General features: G+C 36.1%; 3 protein-coding genes across 4 annotated transcripts; 1 reads left to right on the top strand and 2 right to left on the bottom strand.

Moving 5' to 3' along the window:
* Window positions 1-261: 261 nt before the first annotated feature.
* Window positions 262-2,034, bottom strand: elp6 (elongator acetyltransferase complex subunit 6). Of its 2 annotated transcripts, XM_043260052.1 has the most exons (8): window positions 2,002-2,033; window positions 1,682-1,834; window positions 1,517-1,595; window positions 1,299-1,369; window positions 1,085-1,209; window positions 760-964; window positions 528-683; window positions 262-454 (listed from the first exon to the last, which is right to left on the bottom strand). In XM_043260052.1, the coding sequence occupies exons 2-8, from the start codon at window positions 1,733-1,735 to the stop codon at window positions 332-334; spliced, it is 813 nt and encodes a 270-aa protein (XP_043115987.1). In that variant the 5' UTR covers window positions 1,736-1,834; window positions 2,002-2,033; the 3' UTR covers window positions 262-331. The 2 variants fall into 2 exon arrangements, with proteins under 2 accessions (XP_043115987.1, XP_043115986.1); XM_043260051.1 differs by having other exon boundaries at window positions 1,682-2,034.
* A 1,355-nt stretch (window positions 2,035-3,389) lies between these two features.
* gabpb2b (GA binding protein transcription factor subunit beta 2b) lies at window positions 3,390-7,438 on the bottom strand. The gene is given in 9 exon segments (XM_043260049.1): window positions 3,390-4,376; window positions 4,463-4,581; window positions 4,655-4,819; window positions 5,448-5,598; window positions 5,730-5,822; window positions 5,824-5,925; window positions 6,091-6,258; window positions 6,336-6,443; window positions 7,240-7,438. Coding segments are annotated over 8 exon segments (1,260 nt in total). The 5' UTR covers window positions 7,240-7,438; the 3' UTR covers window positions 3,390-4,022.
* A 621-nt stretch (window positions 7,439-8,059) lies between these two features.
* cdc42se1 (CDC42 small effector 1) lies at window positions 8,060-17,145 on the top strand. The gene is made up of 5 exons (XM_043261867.1): window positions 8,060-8,194; window positions 9,332-9,681; window positions 12,422-12,526; window positions 14,873-14,952; window positions 15,039-17,145. The coding sequence occupies exons 2-4, from the start codon at window positions 9,619-9,621 to the stop codon at window positions 14,939-14,941; spliced, it is 237 nt and encodes a 78-aa protein (XP_043117802.1). The 5' UTR covers window positions 8,060-8,194; window positions 9,332-9,618; the 3' UTR covers window positions 14,942-14,952; window positions 15,039-17,145.
* Window positions 17,146-18,077: the final 932 nt, after the last annotated feature.

Genomic DNA, 18,077 nt, shown 5'->3' with positions numbered 1-18,077 from the left:
CCTCTAGTGAAAAGAATAAAGATGCAAATTTGTCTTCAAACTCATGGCGAAATTGCATTTTAGCTCTCAGTGAGAAATCAAATATATATTTAAATATTTCCAAACTAAATATGAATCTTTCTTCTTTGTTGTGTCTCTTTAAGCAATAGCATCTACTAGCATCATTGTTCCAGTTCTTGATGTACATGTATACATGTTGTTACTTTTACAAGCCCCCATTTGCAAGTAATGCAAACAAGTGAACAAATCAAAGACAACTAGTGATGTATTAAATATATGTATTTAGATAAAACAAACAGTATTTCAGTAAGATTCAATGTGAAAACATTCCTTAAAGAACAGCACTAGAAGTCCCTCGTGCGAAAAACGATGCTCCTTTATCGTGGACTTTAAAGTGAAATATTTTTTGTTGGTTGCAAATGGTCTCTCCCTTTTGCCGCCACCAAACCTCCATCTAAAAAAACAAAACAAAAAATTAATCTTAATTCAGAGCCATGTACTACAGAGTAAGTGTAAACAAAACACACCTGTCCGTGTATGTCCCTGCAGTAGCCTGTGGGTAAGCCCTCTACATGTAAAGTCAAGTTAGACTGATGAACTAGTCCCCTCTGAAGCATGTTTGATCCTTCTTCATCATCATCTGTGTCCTCCTCCTCACATCTCACCAGAATTACCATATTTCCCTGGATATCAACAGACATTTATGGTCAATATATCATGATGCAGTGTTCAGGCGCTGATGAAAAAACACTGACTCACCTGCAACTCAGAACACACAGTGGCTTGGCAGTAGAGGGTAAAGTCTAGCACTCCTCCAACACTAACACCTAAACTCAAGAGCACACTGAGATCATCTATGAGTAACACCGGAGGACCCCATGATTCACCGGCATCACCATCTCCATTCTGACACACAGAACGTTCCACAAATCTGAACAGACCTTCCAGTCCAGCACCCGGGGACCTAAACAAATCCAAAAAGGCAAAGAACAATTTTTCTTATACGTCGATCATAATATCATAAGGAGGAGGAATAATTCCTAAAATGTATTTAAACTGCATTTTCATAACATATTACACATGCCTGAGATAACTCAAAGGTTGTGTCTCTTGACTGGTGTCCTCCTGTAATAAAACTCCAACAGAATCCTTCAGTCCTTCAAGAAACACAAGCTGACCCTTCTCTCTTGCCTGGGCCAGACTCACTCCCTGCACAAAAATAGTGTGTTTAATGTCATCAATAAAATATCCCCAAAAAATGTAAAAAGTCTAAATAGAGCGGGCTGATTTGAGCTTACCAGCCTCTGACCGACAGCACTGTAGTGACTGAAGGACTGCACAAGACCCAGGAAGCACACCTTACAGCCAGCTGGAAATATACAAGTTTAAGAAAATGATCGGTGGCATAGTCCACTTTAGGCATTATACAAACAGTAAGTAAATTTGCAACTACAAGTGATATATATATATATATATATATACAGTACAGACTCACGATAAACAATGTGTCACTTACCACGTAAATAGAAAGACAGATAGTGATGAATAAGGAATGATGCATCAGCTCGTCTGTCTGACACTAGGATAAAGTCACTCTACAAGTACAGAAAACAATGCTTAGACTCTATGACATCCAGTAATTTACATTAAATACATCAAGCTTGTAAATGGGTGTAATTACCGATAGAAAACTGTCTGGAGTGGAATTGAGAATACTGTTCAATTCTGGAAACATGTTTGAGATAAACTTTACAGCTGAGCAGTCTGTGCTGCTGTCACTTCTCTATTTCCCCAGATCTTCAGTATTTCTCAAGAATTTAAAGTGCATACGTTCCTGTGTGTATATAGCGCAGTTAGCATGCTAAATTAATATTAGCGCTGCCTCCTTATTCAAAGTATCGAAAATAAGAAGAAAGTAACAATAATGTAACCGCAACATCTGAAATTAGATCATTATCTTTTAAAATGTGCACAAATACACAAGAAATATTTTACGCTTGCCTGTTACGCTAGTCAACGTGGGTACGGAAGCCGTATAAAGACAATCTTTCTGAAAACGCATTTTAGCAGAGGAACTCGTGAGGCTATTTTTTTTTTCATTCAGTGAATGTACGTTTTAAAGTATGCATCCTTAAAAAGACTGATAGATATACCAAACCTTAAAAATATTTATTTTGACCAGAGATAAAAACGTAGCTGCAAGTGCACTAAAGACAAGCCCAGATAGTGTTTCATTACAAAAATATATATGTAAAAAATATACAACAAGAAAACTCAGGGACATACTGTTGACCTGTGTTATGTATAGTGTGCTTGGGTCTGCTTTTAGTTAGAACTCTAAGCATTTACTTTAAACACATTGAAATACAACAAGTAATTCTGCCTGTTAAACTTTACAGCAAAAGTGTAAACATAACTTGCTTTAGGCCTAAAACTACTTTCAACAGTTTATCATGGTTTTACCTATAAAGCACTGCTGATGACATCCTATACAAAAGAAATACTAAATACATAAAAAAGCGAGAAAAACATAAGGGGAAAATATTGTTTTGATCACACAAATCAATCATGAAATAAATAGTACAATGTCCTCCAAAAATTCTAATATTCATGGGTTTAAATGGAAGAAAATAGATTTCAAATACATTTTGCACAGCGCTGTTAGTGCAAGCCCTTCAGTTCATGGAATGTTAATCATCAGCTGTGTACCTGGAAAACATCATAGATAATGCAAAACCTTTTTTTCCCCCCAATGCAAAGCCTTAGAACACCTGAGGTCTAATTCCATAAAATATCATTCACATTTTAAAACTTGATATACAAAGATTGAACACAACTGATGATGTAACTTCACTGAATGACTTTCTGTAAAAGCTGCTAACGTCTATAAACAAAGCAGCTGGGAAATTTTACAGGAAAAGTCAAAACAGGCAGATGGACCAGACCACGGGATGCAAGCGAAGACATGTTGCATACTTTTAGAGCACAAAACATTGAAATGCAAATCGTGATTTAGTGTCTAAAAGAAGAAGAAGAAGAAAAAAAGGTAAGATAAAAAAAGTGAAACAACCATTGTTCATCCTTGTACTCTGAACGGAGTAAATCATCTAAAAGTATTATGATACATGGAAAAGTCTGTTTACTAAGTAAATACAGAGCTACTTTGATTATCACAGCCCCAGATGCCGATTGCATCAAGACATGCCTCAACCCTGCAGGAGCAGGTCAATGTTACACAAAGCTGAATAATCTCTAGTATTGTTCTTTATATGATATACTGTTAACCTTCATTCTAAATTTTATGTCACTATTTTAAGACGTTTTAAGAAGTTAAGCTCTATTGACAGCATATGCAGTTAAAATTTTGACTTGACCTTCAGTTGTTGTTATTTTTTTAAAGAAACAAAAATTGTGGTTATATGGCACAATACTGAAACATGAAAACTAGTGAACCCAGAAATGTTTGCACAATATTTTCAGTTCACTGACCCTTCATTTCTTACCGATTCATGAATGCAGGTGATTCAACAAAAATATCAGCTTCATCAGAACACAGTCCCAGTTTTTGTTTTGTTTTTTAAAATCAAAAGTGCATTACTATAACCACAACTTGCGCAAAAAAAAAAAAAAAAAAAAACTAAAGGGACTAAAGTCAAAATGATGTACACTGAACCAAGCATGTTCCTTTAAGTACACTAGGTGCATACTAACGCTATAGTATGCATTCAAGGTGCATTACATGGTTTGATTAAAAAAATTAAAAAAAAAATCCTTAACTTGCACTTCTGTATGTTTAAAAAAAACACACCTGGTCTTCCAATTCTGTCAATCTGAGCAGTGGTTCGCTGTGGCCACCTAAATATAATGCTACATTGTTGTAGAGGTTTGTACAGAAACTGAATGCTATGAGTAAAAAAAAGGGTAAAAACAAAAGGTTATGATTTACAATAAATAAATACAATGTCCCACTCCAGGCACACAGCATTTGTAATTCCTGAGTGATTAAGTCTTTGGGTTTACTGCTACGGCGTGCCCTCGGAGGTGGCTGTGATATCTGCGGCTTCTATTAATGTTACTGTTTCTCCTGTCGTTGAGTCAAGGGGCTCCTCTTTAATGATGATGGCCCCTTCTGGCAACATGACAACTTCCTCTTCGCCAACCACCTCCTCCTCTTCCTCTTCCTGGAGCACCACTTCCTCTTGGGGCTCTGTGCTGGTGCCATTGGTCTGCCCATTGGCAATGGCCTCTAGTTTCAGCCTGTACTGCTCAGCTTCCTGTTCCTTTCGTAGTAACTGCTGTCTGTACTCCTGGGCTTTTCTGTTTGCTTCTTTTAGTTGCTGTTCCAGTAGTTCCCGACTGTCCTTCTCGGTGGGCTCCTATAAAAAACCCCAATCAGTTTACTTTCAAATTGATTGTACATTCCAAATAGAAAGCTTTAAATACGAGTCTCTTCTCGTCAGACCTTGTGTTTGACATCCGTGTGGTTGACAGATGATTCAAATTTCCGTTTCCGCGATGGAACTGGTTTGGTGTCCTCGGTTATGACTTCTTCTGCAATCTGACCAGCTGGAACTGCAACCACTGAATACATACAGGCATGTTAGAATACAAATACTGCATCAAAGTCTGAACTATAAACTAGCAATCTACTCACTTTGCTGCCCCTGCATTGTGACAAAGAATTTCTGTCCCAAGTTGCCAGTCTGCAGGTTTCCCTGTTGGTCGGTTACTATGGTGATGACTCTCTGGCCATCTTCCCCTACAAGATGCTGGATGGCAGAATCTACCGAATCAGCAGCAATCACACTCTCTCCAGCTCCTGGTGGGATATAGCAGCAGTTTATTTGCAAAAGAGAGAGATACACAAATATAATAGCCTGTTCTGGTTAATTAAATACAATGTCAAAAACAACATTAAACAAACATGAACAAATCATACAAACCTGCTAAAAAGACACTGAAAAACAATCAACAGGCACACAATTCATGCTCATAATCACAATGAATGAAGATGAATAAATCAAGTGCCAAATTTACCAAATGTATCTTTTTATAAAGGCCATGAAAAATCAGTTTCTCACCTAATTCTTCACTTTAATTCTTAATTCTTTAGCAGTTAACATGACTCTGCTGACCCACTTAGCATTCGATCATTTTTTTTACTTTTAGTCTGAATTAAATCTCTTTTTTGGGCTCATTTTAACTGTAAAAGAAAACCTGCCTAATAATTCATCACACCTGGATATAAGGACTTTTTGACTACAAGCCTTCATGGTCAATTAAATATCACTACTAAATGATTAAATACAAAGTCAATTAAATATCACTAATAAATTAAATACAAACATACTTGGAAAAAAAGACCAGAATATCAACTTGCCTAATAATCAATTTACTTATTGACAAGCCTGGATACAAAATGTAATTTAATGTAATGAAACTCATACCTGTGTTAGCCTTAGCATTAGTGAGAACAATATCAGAGAGATTGACCACTCCAGAGGACGAGATGATGAACTGAGGGCTTGCTGTGGCAGGCGACGTGCTGCTCAGAATGGTCCTCTCTGGATTCATGTTCACTTGGTTCTGCATCCCCTCCTAGAATAACAGACCATCAAGTCAGAAGACCGCAGTCTTGATTCACCGTATCACTATACACAACAGTTGGTGAAATTTACATCGTCTTGATATCTGAAAATCGTCACGTTAAAATGCTGTTTCATTTTCACCTGTAACAATAGCATCAGCTCAGTGTTTCCTCGGTCCACTGCAATGTTAAAAGGCGTCTTGTCAAACTTGCTGAGGGCGTGAGTATCAGCGCCCGTATTTAATCAACAGCTCCACGACTCCCCTGTGCCCATGCTCTGTAGCCCAGTGAAGGGCGGTCATTTTCAGCATGTCTTTGGCATTGATATCTGCTCCGCTCTGTACATAACGTCATCATATAATTTAACAGATGAAATTACATTATACATTATTAAATTGCATTATATAATTCAACAGATGTTATATCTCAATAAAAAGTCAGAATGAAAAGACCGTAAATAATAATAATAATAATAATACTTTTCTGCTTTTATCGGTTATTACCTTAACCAGCAATTCAACAATGCTTGAGTGGCCCTCTGCCGCAGCCATGTGAAGGGGGGTTCGATCGACTTTGGTCCGGGCATCTCTACTTACTCCGGCACGGAGAAGCACCTCAGCAGTGGAGTAGTGCCCGTATTGCGCCGCTAAATGAAGTGGTGATGTTCCCAGCTAAAACATGTTACGATCATCATGTTATAGTAAGATGCAGATTATTAATCGGCGACAATAAGCAGCAAACAACTCACCCAGTCTGTAGTAAAAGGAGCTCCATTGGCCATAAGTGACCGCACTTCATCATCTTGTCCTTTGCGTGCCGCCTCCAACAAGCGTTTTCCCAAATCCACAAGCGACATCTAATCATCCAAATGAGGTTTAAAGCAGCAGAATGAAGTTGATATTGAAATGAACTGGTTTATTTCTTGACAACCACCTGTTTACATACATGGGATGTTTAACCAGGTGCAGTGTTTCAAAGAAAATGCCCAAAAGATGGTTTCCATGCATACAAACTATATAATGTATGACACTGTGGTTATATTAGTCATAAGACATTATCCCAGAAGGAACAAGTGTTTTTAAGTTTCAAGTGACGGATCTGTACATTAATCTTCGATATAATTCATTATCAATAACAGAACGGGAAACAGTTGTCATTTTATAATAAGACAAGTTCTGAGGGGAAAAGTTTTATCCATGCTTCTTTTTTTTTTTTTTTTTACAATATTACTCTGTGGCTGGACTGTCATTTTTCATAATCTTTTATTCTGGTTTGCTCTAAATGATATAGTGTTACAGTTTAAAAAACGGGTTGAGAAACATAATTAAAATCGTAACCTTATTGGTTATTGTTAACGAGATTTTCGTAATATGTGTATATGGTATATTTTTCAAACTATTGTTATAAGCAGGCTAATAATCCAAGACATAACTAAAAGTGCAAATATATCAATAAAAGAAGTTTGAGCAAGTTGCGCTGAAGTTGTTTAAGTCTTAAAACAAGAGCTCGTATTGTCATGTAATCGTCTATAGTTACTACATCGCCAATGCCATATAAAACACGTAATTAAAATCTTTCTCTTTATAACAGTACATCAAACTCTTGCAGTCAGTTGCTAGTAAACAGAATAAAGCAAAACTTCTTGTGCTCACCTCGTCAAAAATGTTTCCCGAAGACTTTTACTGTGTTATAACAAGTAAGGTACGGTAAAAATCCAGACGTATGATTCGGTTATTTAATGCGATTTAGTGTTCTATCATACTTTTCGATACTTTTTGAAAACAAAAATAACATAGATGGGCTATTTGTCGTCAAAGATGGCGCACGAACGGTACCGGAAGTAGAAATATTTGATTGGTTCTTCTTTGGTAGTGTTCAAACGCTGAGGCGTTTGTGGCGCCCCCTCGTGTATATCAAGTGCATTCAAAATGTATTGGCTAGATCATCCATTATCTACTTTGAAAATTAAGAGTTTTATGCTAACACATTTCTTCCAACTTGTTATTTTACTACTTTATTAGGATTGGACTGATGAGATCCCTCAAAATTCAAGATATATTTTTCTTTCGCATCGTAATATTTACATCCTGGGGAAAAATGCTTAAATATATATTTTAATGAATACAACATACTATTAATAAAACAATATATATTTTATGCATTTTTCATTACTACAAACACTATAATGGCAAAACAGAAGAAAAAACAATCGCAACATCGACACACCGCATTATGTTTAATACACGATTTAGAGCAGAAGAGCGCTCTGGAAAGCACCGGAAAGATCACAGCAATTTTATCCCAACTGTGGAGATTTTAATGAACTAAAACACAAAGTTAAAGGAAATCAATTTAATCAGATAAACAACAAATCTGTAGTTTAAAGAAAGGGACTTTTTATTGCGGGTACATGAAATATATGGTCTATATCTGCAGCCGGTTGGTGGCGCTGCTGGCCTCTGGATTGAAGTATTTCCTCATATTAATGGGGGAAACTTCAACCACACCTCAGCGATCTGGGAAACACAGAGTCATTTCCACCCTCAGCTTTCCACACAAGAGTTGCTTCACTCCAGCCGCTCACTGGGGCTCTCGGTTTCACCAAAGGTAACTTTTTTTCTTCCTTAATTTTAATTAACGATAGAAAATAGCTAACTTTTGAGAGGCTCGATTGAACTTTGCTAATTAATTTGAGCCGCTAACATGGCCCGAGTTCGGTCGAGCCGGGTTGTTGTGCCAAACTTTCAGTTCGAGTTGAGTTTGAATAGGACCAGCGCCTGAGTGCTCGAGTAATAACGACGAGAAAGATAAGCGATGGACGCCGATAAACTGGTTAAACGCGGTCGGATGATTCCTCTGACAACTTAATCATCGAATTAAAACTAGTTGAGGAGGAAAACTTTTTTTTTTTTTTTTTTTTTTTTTTTTTTTGCTTTTTACTTTTACACACTGTTTTATTGTCTTCCTGTAAACCTCCTCTCGGGGTGTTTGTTTGTTTTTCCTGTGGTCTGTAACGTGTGTGATCCGTGTTTACTTGTTTACCGAATCCATTCTAGGTGTGTTTTAGTAGTTGTCAGTGTAACGGGTTTGTTATTACACTGATTTTCCTCTAGTCGTGTCGGTTTAGCACAATAAGGTGAAGCGAAAAAAACGGCTGAACTGCCTTCCTAGACAGCATAGAGAGCCGTACTGTCTAGTTAGGGGGTTCATCTCAGAGTCGAACAGTGCTACAAAGACTAGTTTGTGTTAACCTTTATCTATCTAAACATTTATTAAAACTACTATGGTAGCAGGTTTTTCGATATACCGCCGTATAGCTATTTTGTAGATTTTAATTGGTGTACCGTAATAATACCAACATGAATATTTGAATCATTCGGCACAGTTCTGTATTAAAATATCATATCTTTATATCAGGCATTAAGGTACAGCTGTACTCATTACAAGCTGTTTTTGAAGGTACTTAGAGTACCGTCATTTAAATGAATGACAGATGTTCAGTTTTATATTAAAAACCTCAGTGCCAAAGAAAGAAATTATAAAATGGTAGACTGTTTCTTTTAAAGTACATCATTCGTAATCCGTGCCATTTTCTGGTTGGTGTGTAGTATGTTAAATCTATATATATATATATATATATATATATATATATATATATATATAAGTGTGCTTGTATGATGGATTCAGCTTCATTTAATATAAAAATTTATATATTTTTATTTTTTTCTTTCTTTCATTGAACAGATTCGTCTGTAACCGCTCTGCCTCGCATAAACCCCACAGTCCAACAGGATCAACTGGAAATCGGGGACCTAGAATAACTGAGGGAATAAGGGGTCTTGTGTGTGTGTGTGTGTCTAAATATATATATACTTAAAGCAGAGACCTCAGCATTCTCTCAGTGATCAGGACAGAGGTTTTTGGACGAGCCACGGCTTATATCACTGAGTGTTGAGGATTAGATTCTCTCTCTATCTTGTCTCTAAACGGCCTGCAGGGTGGCGAGAGAGAGGGGGGAACCCAACCGGTGCATGCCGGAGATGAGTGCGTTCTGGCATAAGATCGGCTGCTGCGTGGTAGCCAAACCTCCTCCGGTAAGTGTCTCACTTGGAGAGATTTATAGTTGTATTTCCCAGGCTTCCATCATAAGCCGTTTTAATACAGTTAAAAAAAAAAAAAAAGTTTTTTCCGGAATCCACTTGAATCACAGGTACTGTGATATCAGGCCGCTTTTGAGAACAACATCTGGACTAATTTCATCAATTAGGCATTCCCCGTGGCTCATGCGAGTTTTGTGTTCCCTAATCACGTGAAGAATGACTCACGCTGGTCTCGGGCAGAAAAGAAACCTTTCAGCTGATGTGAATGTGACCCAGATAGTCTTAGGAGTTTGTCAGGAGTGCAAATGTGTTTTTGAGAGTTAAGCCAGACGTGAAACGCAGATGGACAAAGAATGCTCTGTCATTGAACGGGCGAACGTGTAGAGGTAGGGATCCAAGCCACTTTGCATGTGAGGGAACTGATAAGTGTGCCTACACATGCATGTATGATTCTCATCAAGCATGTACACTACAGATCGTACGTTTGGGGTCAGTAAGTTTTGATTAAAAACTTTAGTTTGACAGGGATGCGTTAAAATGATCAAACAGCATTAAGGTCACTTTATGATGTTGCAAAAGAGTTTTATTTTTAAATAAATGCAGTTAACTTTCAGTTCATTAAACAAGGCTTTGCACAGTTTTTAACGTTTATTAATAGTAAGAAGTGTTGTAACACTAAAGACTGAAGTCGAATCTAAATATTGAAATGCAAAACATTTAGGATTGTAATATATATTATTTTGTATTATTAATATATTGTATTACACCATCTTTTAGACTCCAAAACAAAGAAAAATGCTTTGTAAAAGTACTGCATGTGACTCTCATATCTTCCAATATTGCATTTATACAATCTTCATCCTCATCATATATACTTTATTTGTCCCTTTAAGGGAAATTTGTTTTTAGTCAATTCACGTAAAAATATCTCATGTTGTATCTTGTATATTTGCATTATAGGAATACTATACTATAGGTTTTCTAAAGCCGTATGATTGCTTGCTATAAGTTGTTATTGTCTAAAAATGTTGTTTGGTAGCTTTAAAATCTCATTTATGGTTGTGCATGTTCAAGTGCAGCGCCATGTTTGATCTACTTCTTGCACATTTTGATCACGAGTCATAATGTGGCAAGTTTGAAAAGCAGTTTTATTGAATAACAACTCTTAATATCGGTCCATAACACAAACCAATTGCATGGCGTTTAAAAACCTTGAAAATAGAGCGTGAGTCACACGGATCTTTTTATGGAGCTTTTACGATCTTTTTGTATCTACTTTGGTCTACTTTCATTTTCTTGGAAAAGCCAGAGTTCGACCCGCGTTCAGACATTCTGCTAAACATCTCCTTTTGTACTGCACAAGCAAAAGCGAGTCAGAGTTTGCTAAACGATAGCAAAAATATATTTTGGGGTGGACTTTTTCCTTTTAATATCCCTGTAAGCAAAAACAAATCCCGTTTATGTTTCTAGAATAGCTTTGCATATTTAATTCAGTCTTTGTTACTCGGTTTGTTTTCATCTGGATTGAGGTTCTGAGCCAGTGACGAGTGACCCAGGTTTACCATGGTCTCCTGTAACAATGACAGGGGGTTCTGAAGGGAAGCTGGCTCCTCTGAGCTGGGAGTGCTCATTCTTTTCCTCCCTCCTTCCTCTTTTTATTTTTAGGATCTTGTTTGTTCTATTGTTGGGAGGGGGGTGAGGTCAGACAGCAGTGGGCATCTGTAACAGACCGATGCTTCTTCCGAGCGCAAGAGCAATTTTCTTCAGCTGATTTAGATAAAATGATTATGTTTAAAGAGTCTGCTTGCATTAGAGAAGGCGATAAGGACTAAAGCTGGTTTGTTACGATATGGGCCATTGACCATACAAAGATTATGAAAGTAAACACCTTCAAGGATGTCTGGAGTTACATAAGACATGCATGTTAACTTTTAACCGTTTAAACTAAATTATACAAAGAGCTTTGTTTCTTAATTATTGGCGATATATTGAATTAAAGATTAATTTTTATATATAGTGTAGTATAATACAGTCTTTTATTAAGTAATAATTAAAATGTTAAAAGTTATTATTTTTAACAAAATACGTAATTTAAAAATTGTACCTTGCTTTCATTCGAATTTTTTTTTTTTTTTTACATCTCATACAGTTTTTGATTAGATTATTATATTTTATTTATTTTTGGTAATAATTTATCCTTTAACAACCAACCTCACGATCTGAACACTGACCTCGAACAAACTCTGGTATGTTTCAAAAAACTAGCGTGAGATTTTAGGTAAGTCTAGAAGACAATATAAATCTAGTGCTGTATGTTGTGTGAAATGCACCGTGTTCACTCCGGACAAACAAGTAACGGCTTGTATGCCAACAGCCCTGCTATGGCACATGATCTCATCAAATAATTATTCTCGTTGTTGATACAAGTTTTTTTTTTTTTTTTTTTTTTTTTTTTTTTAGACCAACTCTGCTGCTTAGTTATGGGAAACAGAGAAAAGAAACTAAACTGTAGAACAGTTGGGGATTTTTAGAAGCTCATCTTCAGGATGCATCCAGGAATAGATTCCATAGGGAAGCTTTAGTGTAATATCACCCAGGCACCGGGTGACCAATGAAGTCATTGTATGTCACGGTGCAGACTCACTTAAACATGCATGACGTAATCCATTCTGCCAATCCAGTGCCTTGTATCTTTATGCTGGACCTTTGTTAATTTAAGCCTCTGCGTTCACAGAAAAAGAAACGGAGGAGAATTGACCGCAGCATGATTGGAGAACCCACAAACTTCGTTCATCTGACACACATAGGCTCTGGCGAAATGGCAGATGGCATGCAGCCGGTAAGATGTGTTTTATTATGTTGGTGCAGCGGGACACTCTCATTTGAATGTTTATGGCATGGCTGTAATTAATTTACAATGACGGAACAAATGCTTCTGCATGCATTCTTTACTAAACCTCTGGGAAAAGCCGGTTTGTCGCAGGCACACATTTTAAATGTGAAAAGGGTTACTGGGATTTTTGTAGTATCTCTTTTGTAGTATCTGGCACCCATTACCAGACTTTTGGAAATCCCTGTTGTTTTTCTTTTGCCCTCTTTCCCTTTCTGTTTTGCCCTCACATCTGCTGCATCTCACAGCTGTCTGAACAAGTCATGCTGAAAGGGTTAGTTCACCCCAAAAATTAAAATGTTGTCATTATTTACTCGCCTATGTCAGTTTTAAGTCATTATAAAGTTTTCTAACCATGCAGGTAAAGGATAGTTAAATAAAGACAAATTCTTTTAGTTTTATTTGCGCACCAAAAATTGTTTCTTAGCGCCATAACCGATGTCACATTATTTTAATGATGTCTTTAACTGCCTTTCGGGGCTTGAACATTGGAGTAACTTTGCTTTCAATGCAGGGTCAGAAAAGCTATCAAAAAATAAAATCAGAAATATCCTAATTTGTGTTCTGAAGATAAACAAATAGTTTGAGATTTGATAAATTATTCATTTTTTTGTTGTTGTGTTTGTTTTTTAAGCTTGTAGAACATAAGCTAAAATGTAAATGTGATAATTATATTATTATTATTATTATTATTATTATATAAAGGCATCCTGAAGTGCAGATAAATTGAATCCACACGACAAATGAGAGCTTAAATGCGGTCGACGTGTAAGATGTGATCCTGAAGCGGGACTCGTGTGCTGTCTTAGCTCGTGTTCATTGGGCTGTTGTGTTGTCAAATAAGAAGGTGAGGCGTTACCTAATCCTGCAGCTCACGGAGGACTGAATACCTGGGCAGAATCAAGCAGACTGCAACTTGCTCAGAGGAATGTTGGCTGGCGGCCCATCAGGGGCAGAAGAGAGCTCTTTAAATGAGGAAATGTTCGTCAAGGTCTGTGGCGGTCACTGATTGATTTTTAAGTTGCAGTCTATAGCTTCATATGTGGTTTGCGTAACGTAACGCTCTTAGTGGAGTCAACACCTCTTAGGAAATTAGCTTTTTGGTGAATGGTGCCTTTATCAGAGCGAAAGCTGGGCCTGTGAACAATGCAGCGCTGATAACTGAAACTTCCAGCGATAAGTGTTATTGGTTATCGATAGCAGCCTTTCATAATCCATGTGATGAACGCAGGTGACCGACCCGCTGGCTTTTCCCTTGTGCTTCTGTTCTTTTGTGTGGTGCTGGGAAATGGTGTATAGAATGACCCAGTGAAATCAACTTCCTCCTCGTTCTGCTGTGAGATGCAGTGTTCCTGAGACACATGATGTAACAATGGGTGTGACGCTGTGAAGAGCTCTGTATGTGTGTGTGTGAAACAGGCTTGTTGTTGCATGAAGGATGTAGGTTTTTTTTTTTTTTTTTTTTTTTTTTTTTTTTTTTTTCAGCCACACCTCTTGAAGTGTGAATTTACTGTACAGTTTATACATCATGCAGCAATCCAGTCTTTCTATTTAATGAACACCATTTCATAGAAAAACATAATTTGCAGAGATGACACACTTTACTTACTTTATTATTTGTATTTTTTTTTATTCTTTATTATTATTATTATTATTATTATTATTATTATTATTATTATTATTATTATTATGTATTGTGTAAAAATGTGTAGTAGTTGTAATTTGTGTACTCGTACTAAAATATTTAATTAGCAAATTAATATGGATAAATACGTTTGTTGCTGTATTAATCCTTCATTTTCATAACGTATTGAGTAAAAATATGTATAATGATAATTAGCAGTAGTAATGTCTTTGTATATACTGCATACAAAAATATTTAATTAGCACATTAATACAAGTACAACCTTTTTATTGTTGTTATTATTTAAAAGTAATGAGTAAATATAGTTCTAGTAATGTTGATATTTAATAATGTACTGTTATTTTTACGCTTGTGTGTAAAATATTACTCTTAGAATTTAATGCTTCTTTATTAGCAGTAATATCCAATAAATGCTGTTTCGTTTGACTTTATTTTTTGGACATTTTAGTCTGAAATAGTTTTTTGTTTTTTTCCCCTACAATATCAGATTATTTTCACCTCGCTCATCACCTCACTTTGAAATTTTACTTTATGACCAAAATGAACTACTGAACTACCAAAAGTATAATCAAGTTTGTTAAAGTGGACTTACTGTTAACAATTCCGCACGATTTCCATGCCATTAACCTGATTGTCACTTCCTTTTGCAGTCTGGCCCAATGCAGGAACAAATGAGATCCAAAGTGCCTCACGCTAATGGACGAAACAGCTTGTTATAGCCTCTTCACCAGTGAGTATGAACACGCACGCTTTCCTCTTCCTCGCGTTCGCTAACATTCACTCGCATTGAACCAAAGACCTTCATTTGTTCCCCAGGTTTTTACCCCCCCCCCCCCATAAAGCTCCATAAAGTGTCCACAGCAGAACGTGTCCGGCTAGCAGCACCGCACCAATGTAGGAGGATGTAAAGACCGCATCTCTATCGCAAAACACGACAACCTCCTTGCTGCAGCTACCGACTTGGACGCCACCTCTGCAGGTTTTTTTTAATCTTTTGGATCTTCTGGAATGTCTCAGTGGAGACGATTGTGCCCTTCTTTTACTCTAAGACTGTTATTACATTTGGACCGGAGTGTATGCGAACGCCTGACAAAGAGTGTGAATGTGCGACGTGTGCGTTTGACACACTGGCTGCGCTTGCTGTGGAAGAGGAAAGGCTCTTATCACTTTAACACAGGGGACTATTTGACTGCCTTCCCAAAGTTATAACTGGCGTGTTTGTCATAGTCTGTCGTTGATAAGGATGTGCGCGAGTGTGTGTGTTTGCTTTTGTTTTGTAATGAAAATATATGTGCACCTATACCATTATAGTGTCTCCAACTGCTTGTCTTTAACAGTTGCACAAATGAGTGTATTATACAAAGCCCTCTGGTATGTGTATAGTAGATGAATATAGTATGAAAAATGGCTTCTTCTTCTTTTTTTTTTTTTCTCTACATTAACACATAATGCATAATGGCCTTTGAAACTGGTTTTAAGGAATAAAAATACTCATCCACCAAGTCATTTCAAACCCATACGCTCTTAAAAGGTGCTTCAAGATGCTGTAGAAGAACGTTTATGTCCAAGTGGTTCCATAAAGAAACATCCGAAGAGCATTTGTTATTTGTGACCAAAGAACTTCTTCTGATTATAAAAAGGTAAGAATGAGATGATTCTTTGTGGAACCAAAAAGGGTGCTTTTATGGCATTGCTGTGAAGAACCTTTTTAAGCACCTTTTTATTGCCTTTTTTGGTATTTATTCGTACAACATAGTGATATACTGTATAAGCTATAAAACATAAAAAGGACACCATCATGGTGTGTAATGTTTTCAGGATTTGCTTCATGTGAGGAACAGAATAAATGAATGTCACTAATCACTGATAATTGTCCCCTCGAGTGAACTTTTAACTTGAGAGAAGCAATAATATGGCTTCAGACCATTTGGATTTTTGAGGACTTTTTTTTTTTTTTTTTTTTTTTTTTAATAATTATTTTAGGGTCCAACAGGTAGGCACTCATAAATCAACATGAATTTTTGTTTTTTTAATGACGAGGGGTGAGTAAATATTTTTTTTTTTTTAGGTAAATTATTCCTTTTAATCGTTAAGTATTAGAAAAGGCCATTATCTGTTAATCTGAGTGGAGACTTTGACCGGCAGCGAGCCACTGCCCTTTGTCATTTAAACATCACACTTAGTGTCACTTTCACACATCAAGCTCCACCCCACACCGCCTCAAACACACGCTCTCTGTTTCCAATCCTCACATGGCACCATGATTAAATCACTGATTCTCACACATACACACACTTTGTATACTTTTTACTTTGCTCTGTACTTTTTTTTTTTTTTTTTTTAAATGCAGCTCGATGTGGCACAGAATTGGGCTGAAATGTTAAACAATGTTTTTTGCTTGTAATTGTGATGTTTTATTTCAAATGCATTGCTTTGCGAGATCCCAGACTGTAATTTACTTTGTGTTTGCTGTAATTTGTTAGGACATGTCATAGGAAAATATGTTGAGATTGTGCATGTTGCTTTAGAAATCCAATGTTTTAGAGTATTTTTAGTGGACTTGCATTTCATTCTTAGCTGACGGTATAGAGAAACGTGCATCTCCTCCAAAGACCTCGACAGCTCCCTTAATTTAATTCTACATGTGGCTTGCAGATTTTCTCACTTTCTGGTTTTATGTGACTGTTTGGCCATTTTTTTAAGTTTTTTTTTTTGCAAAAGCACTTTTTTGTCTTTACTACTTTTCCTTTTATTCTATACTTTTTTTTTTTTCTTCTTTCTTTTTTAAAGCATCTGTTAGTCCAAATTATTGTTTTGGTTTAAATGGGAGCAGTAATAGTGTTCTGTTCATATGGCATGGTGTTATGTTGATGAATCCTCTTGTTGTGTTTGGTTTGTAACAATACAGTTGTACAAAGAGCAATCTGTTGTTTGTTTTTAATTGGGACTCAGAAAGTAATATTATCTTTAATGGTAATATTAAAAAGTAAGCTCTTGAGAATAAAATAGTAAATGTAAATTTAAAAAAAAAAAAAATAAATATATATATATATATATATATATATATATATATATATATATATATATATATATATATATATATATATATATATATATATATATATATATATATATATATATATATATATAAACTCTAGAAATTATTATTTATTTATTTTTTTTTCTTAATTTTGAGACCAAAAAAAAAACAATCTGTCAGGAATTGCAAGATTTCACCTCAGAATTCTGAATTTGAATTTAGTTTACATGCCAAATTTGTGTTTGTTTTTCTGCCACATAAACTTTCTCTCACGATTCTGAATTGTGGGAGAAAAATCACAATTCTTTATATTTTTTTAATTCAGTTATGGCAACAAGCTTCCATGGCTGTAAAAGGGTGCACAGGTGTTTTTAGACGTTTAAGTAACACAATAAGTATGGATTTAAACAGGATTTTCTTATTACTCTAAATAAATCCAGGGCTTTTAGTGAGGGCTGTTCCTTGACTTGGTGTTTTGTTTTGTTTTTTTGCCATGCACGTTTATTCAAACATAAGCTTTAAATTTATGGGCGAAGAAATCAAAGCTGATCCCTAAAGCATGTTTTAACATCTACTGTAACGGTCATTAGTATTAGGAACACTACGTGAAAGTTGTGCAAGACACCTACAAAAACAAACAATGGATCTTTGGCACAAGGATTATTTGGGTCTCAGACCGGTACAAGAGCACATTGCGTTTTAATTTCCTTTTTCTCACAATGGCTTGAATAACAGCAAAACAGAAAGTCAGGGACTGTACATGTTTTTAAAATATTTCAATTGCTTACATTTACTAAACGTGCCACAGCGTTCAA

Source organism: Puntigrus tetrazona, chromosome 16, assembly GCF_018831695.1.
Source record: "Puntigrus tetrazona isolate hp1 chromosome 16, ASM1883169v1, whole genome shotgun sequence".
NCBI classification, from domain to species: Eukaryota; Metazoa; Chordata; class Actinopteri; order Cypriniformes; family Cyprinidae; genus Puntigrus; species Puntigrus tetrazona.
The sequence above is the reverse complement of the archived record's forward strand: the minus strand, read 5'-3'. Positions and strand labels throughout refer to the sequence as shown.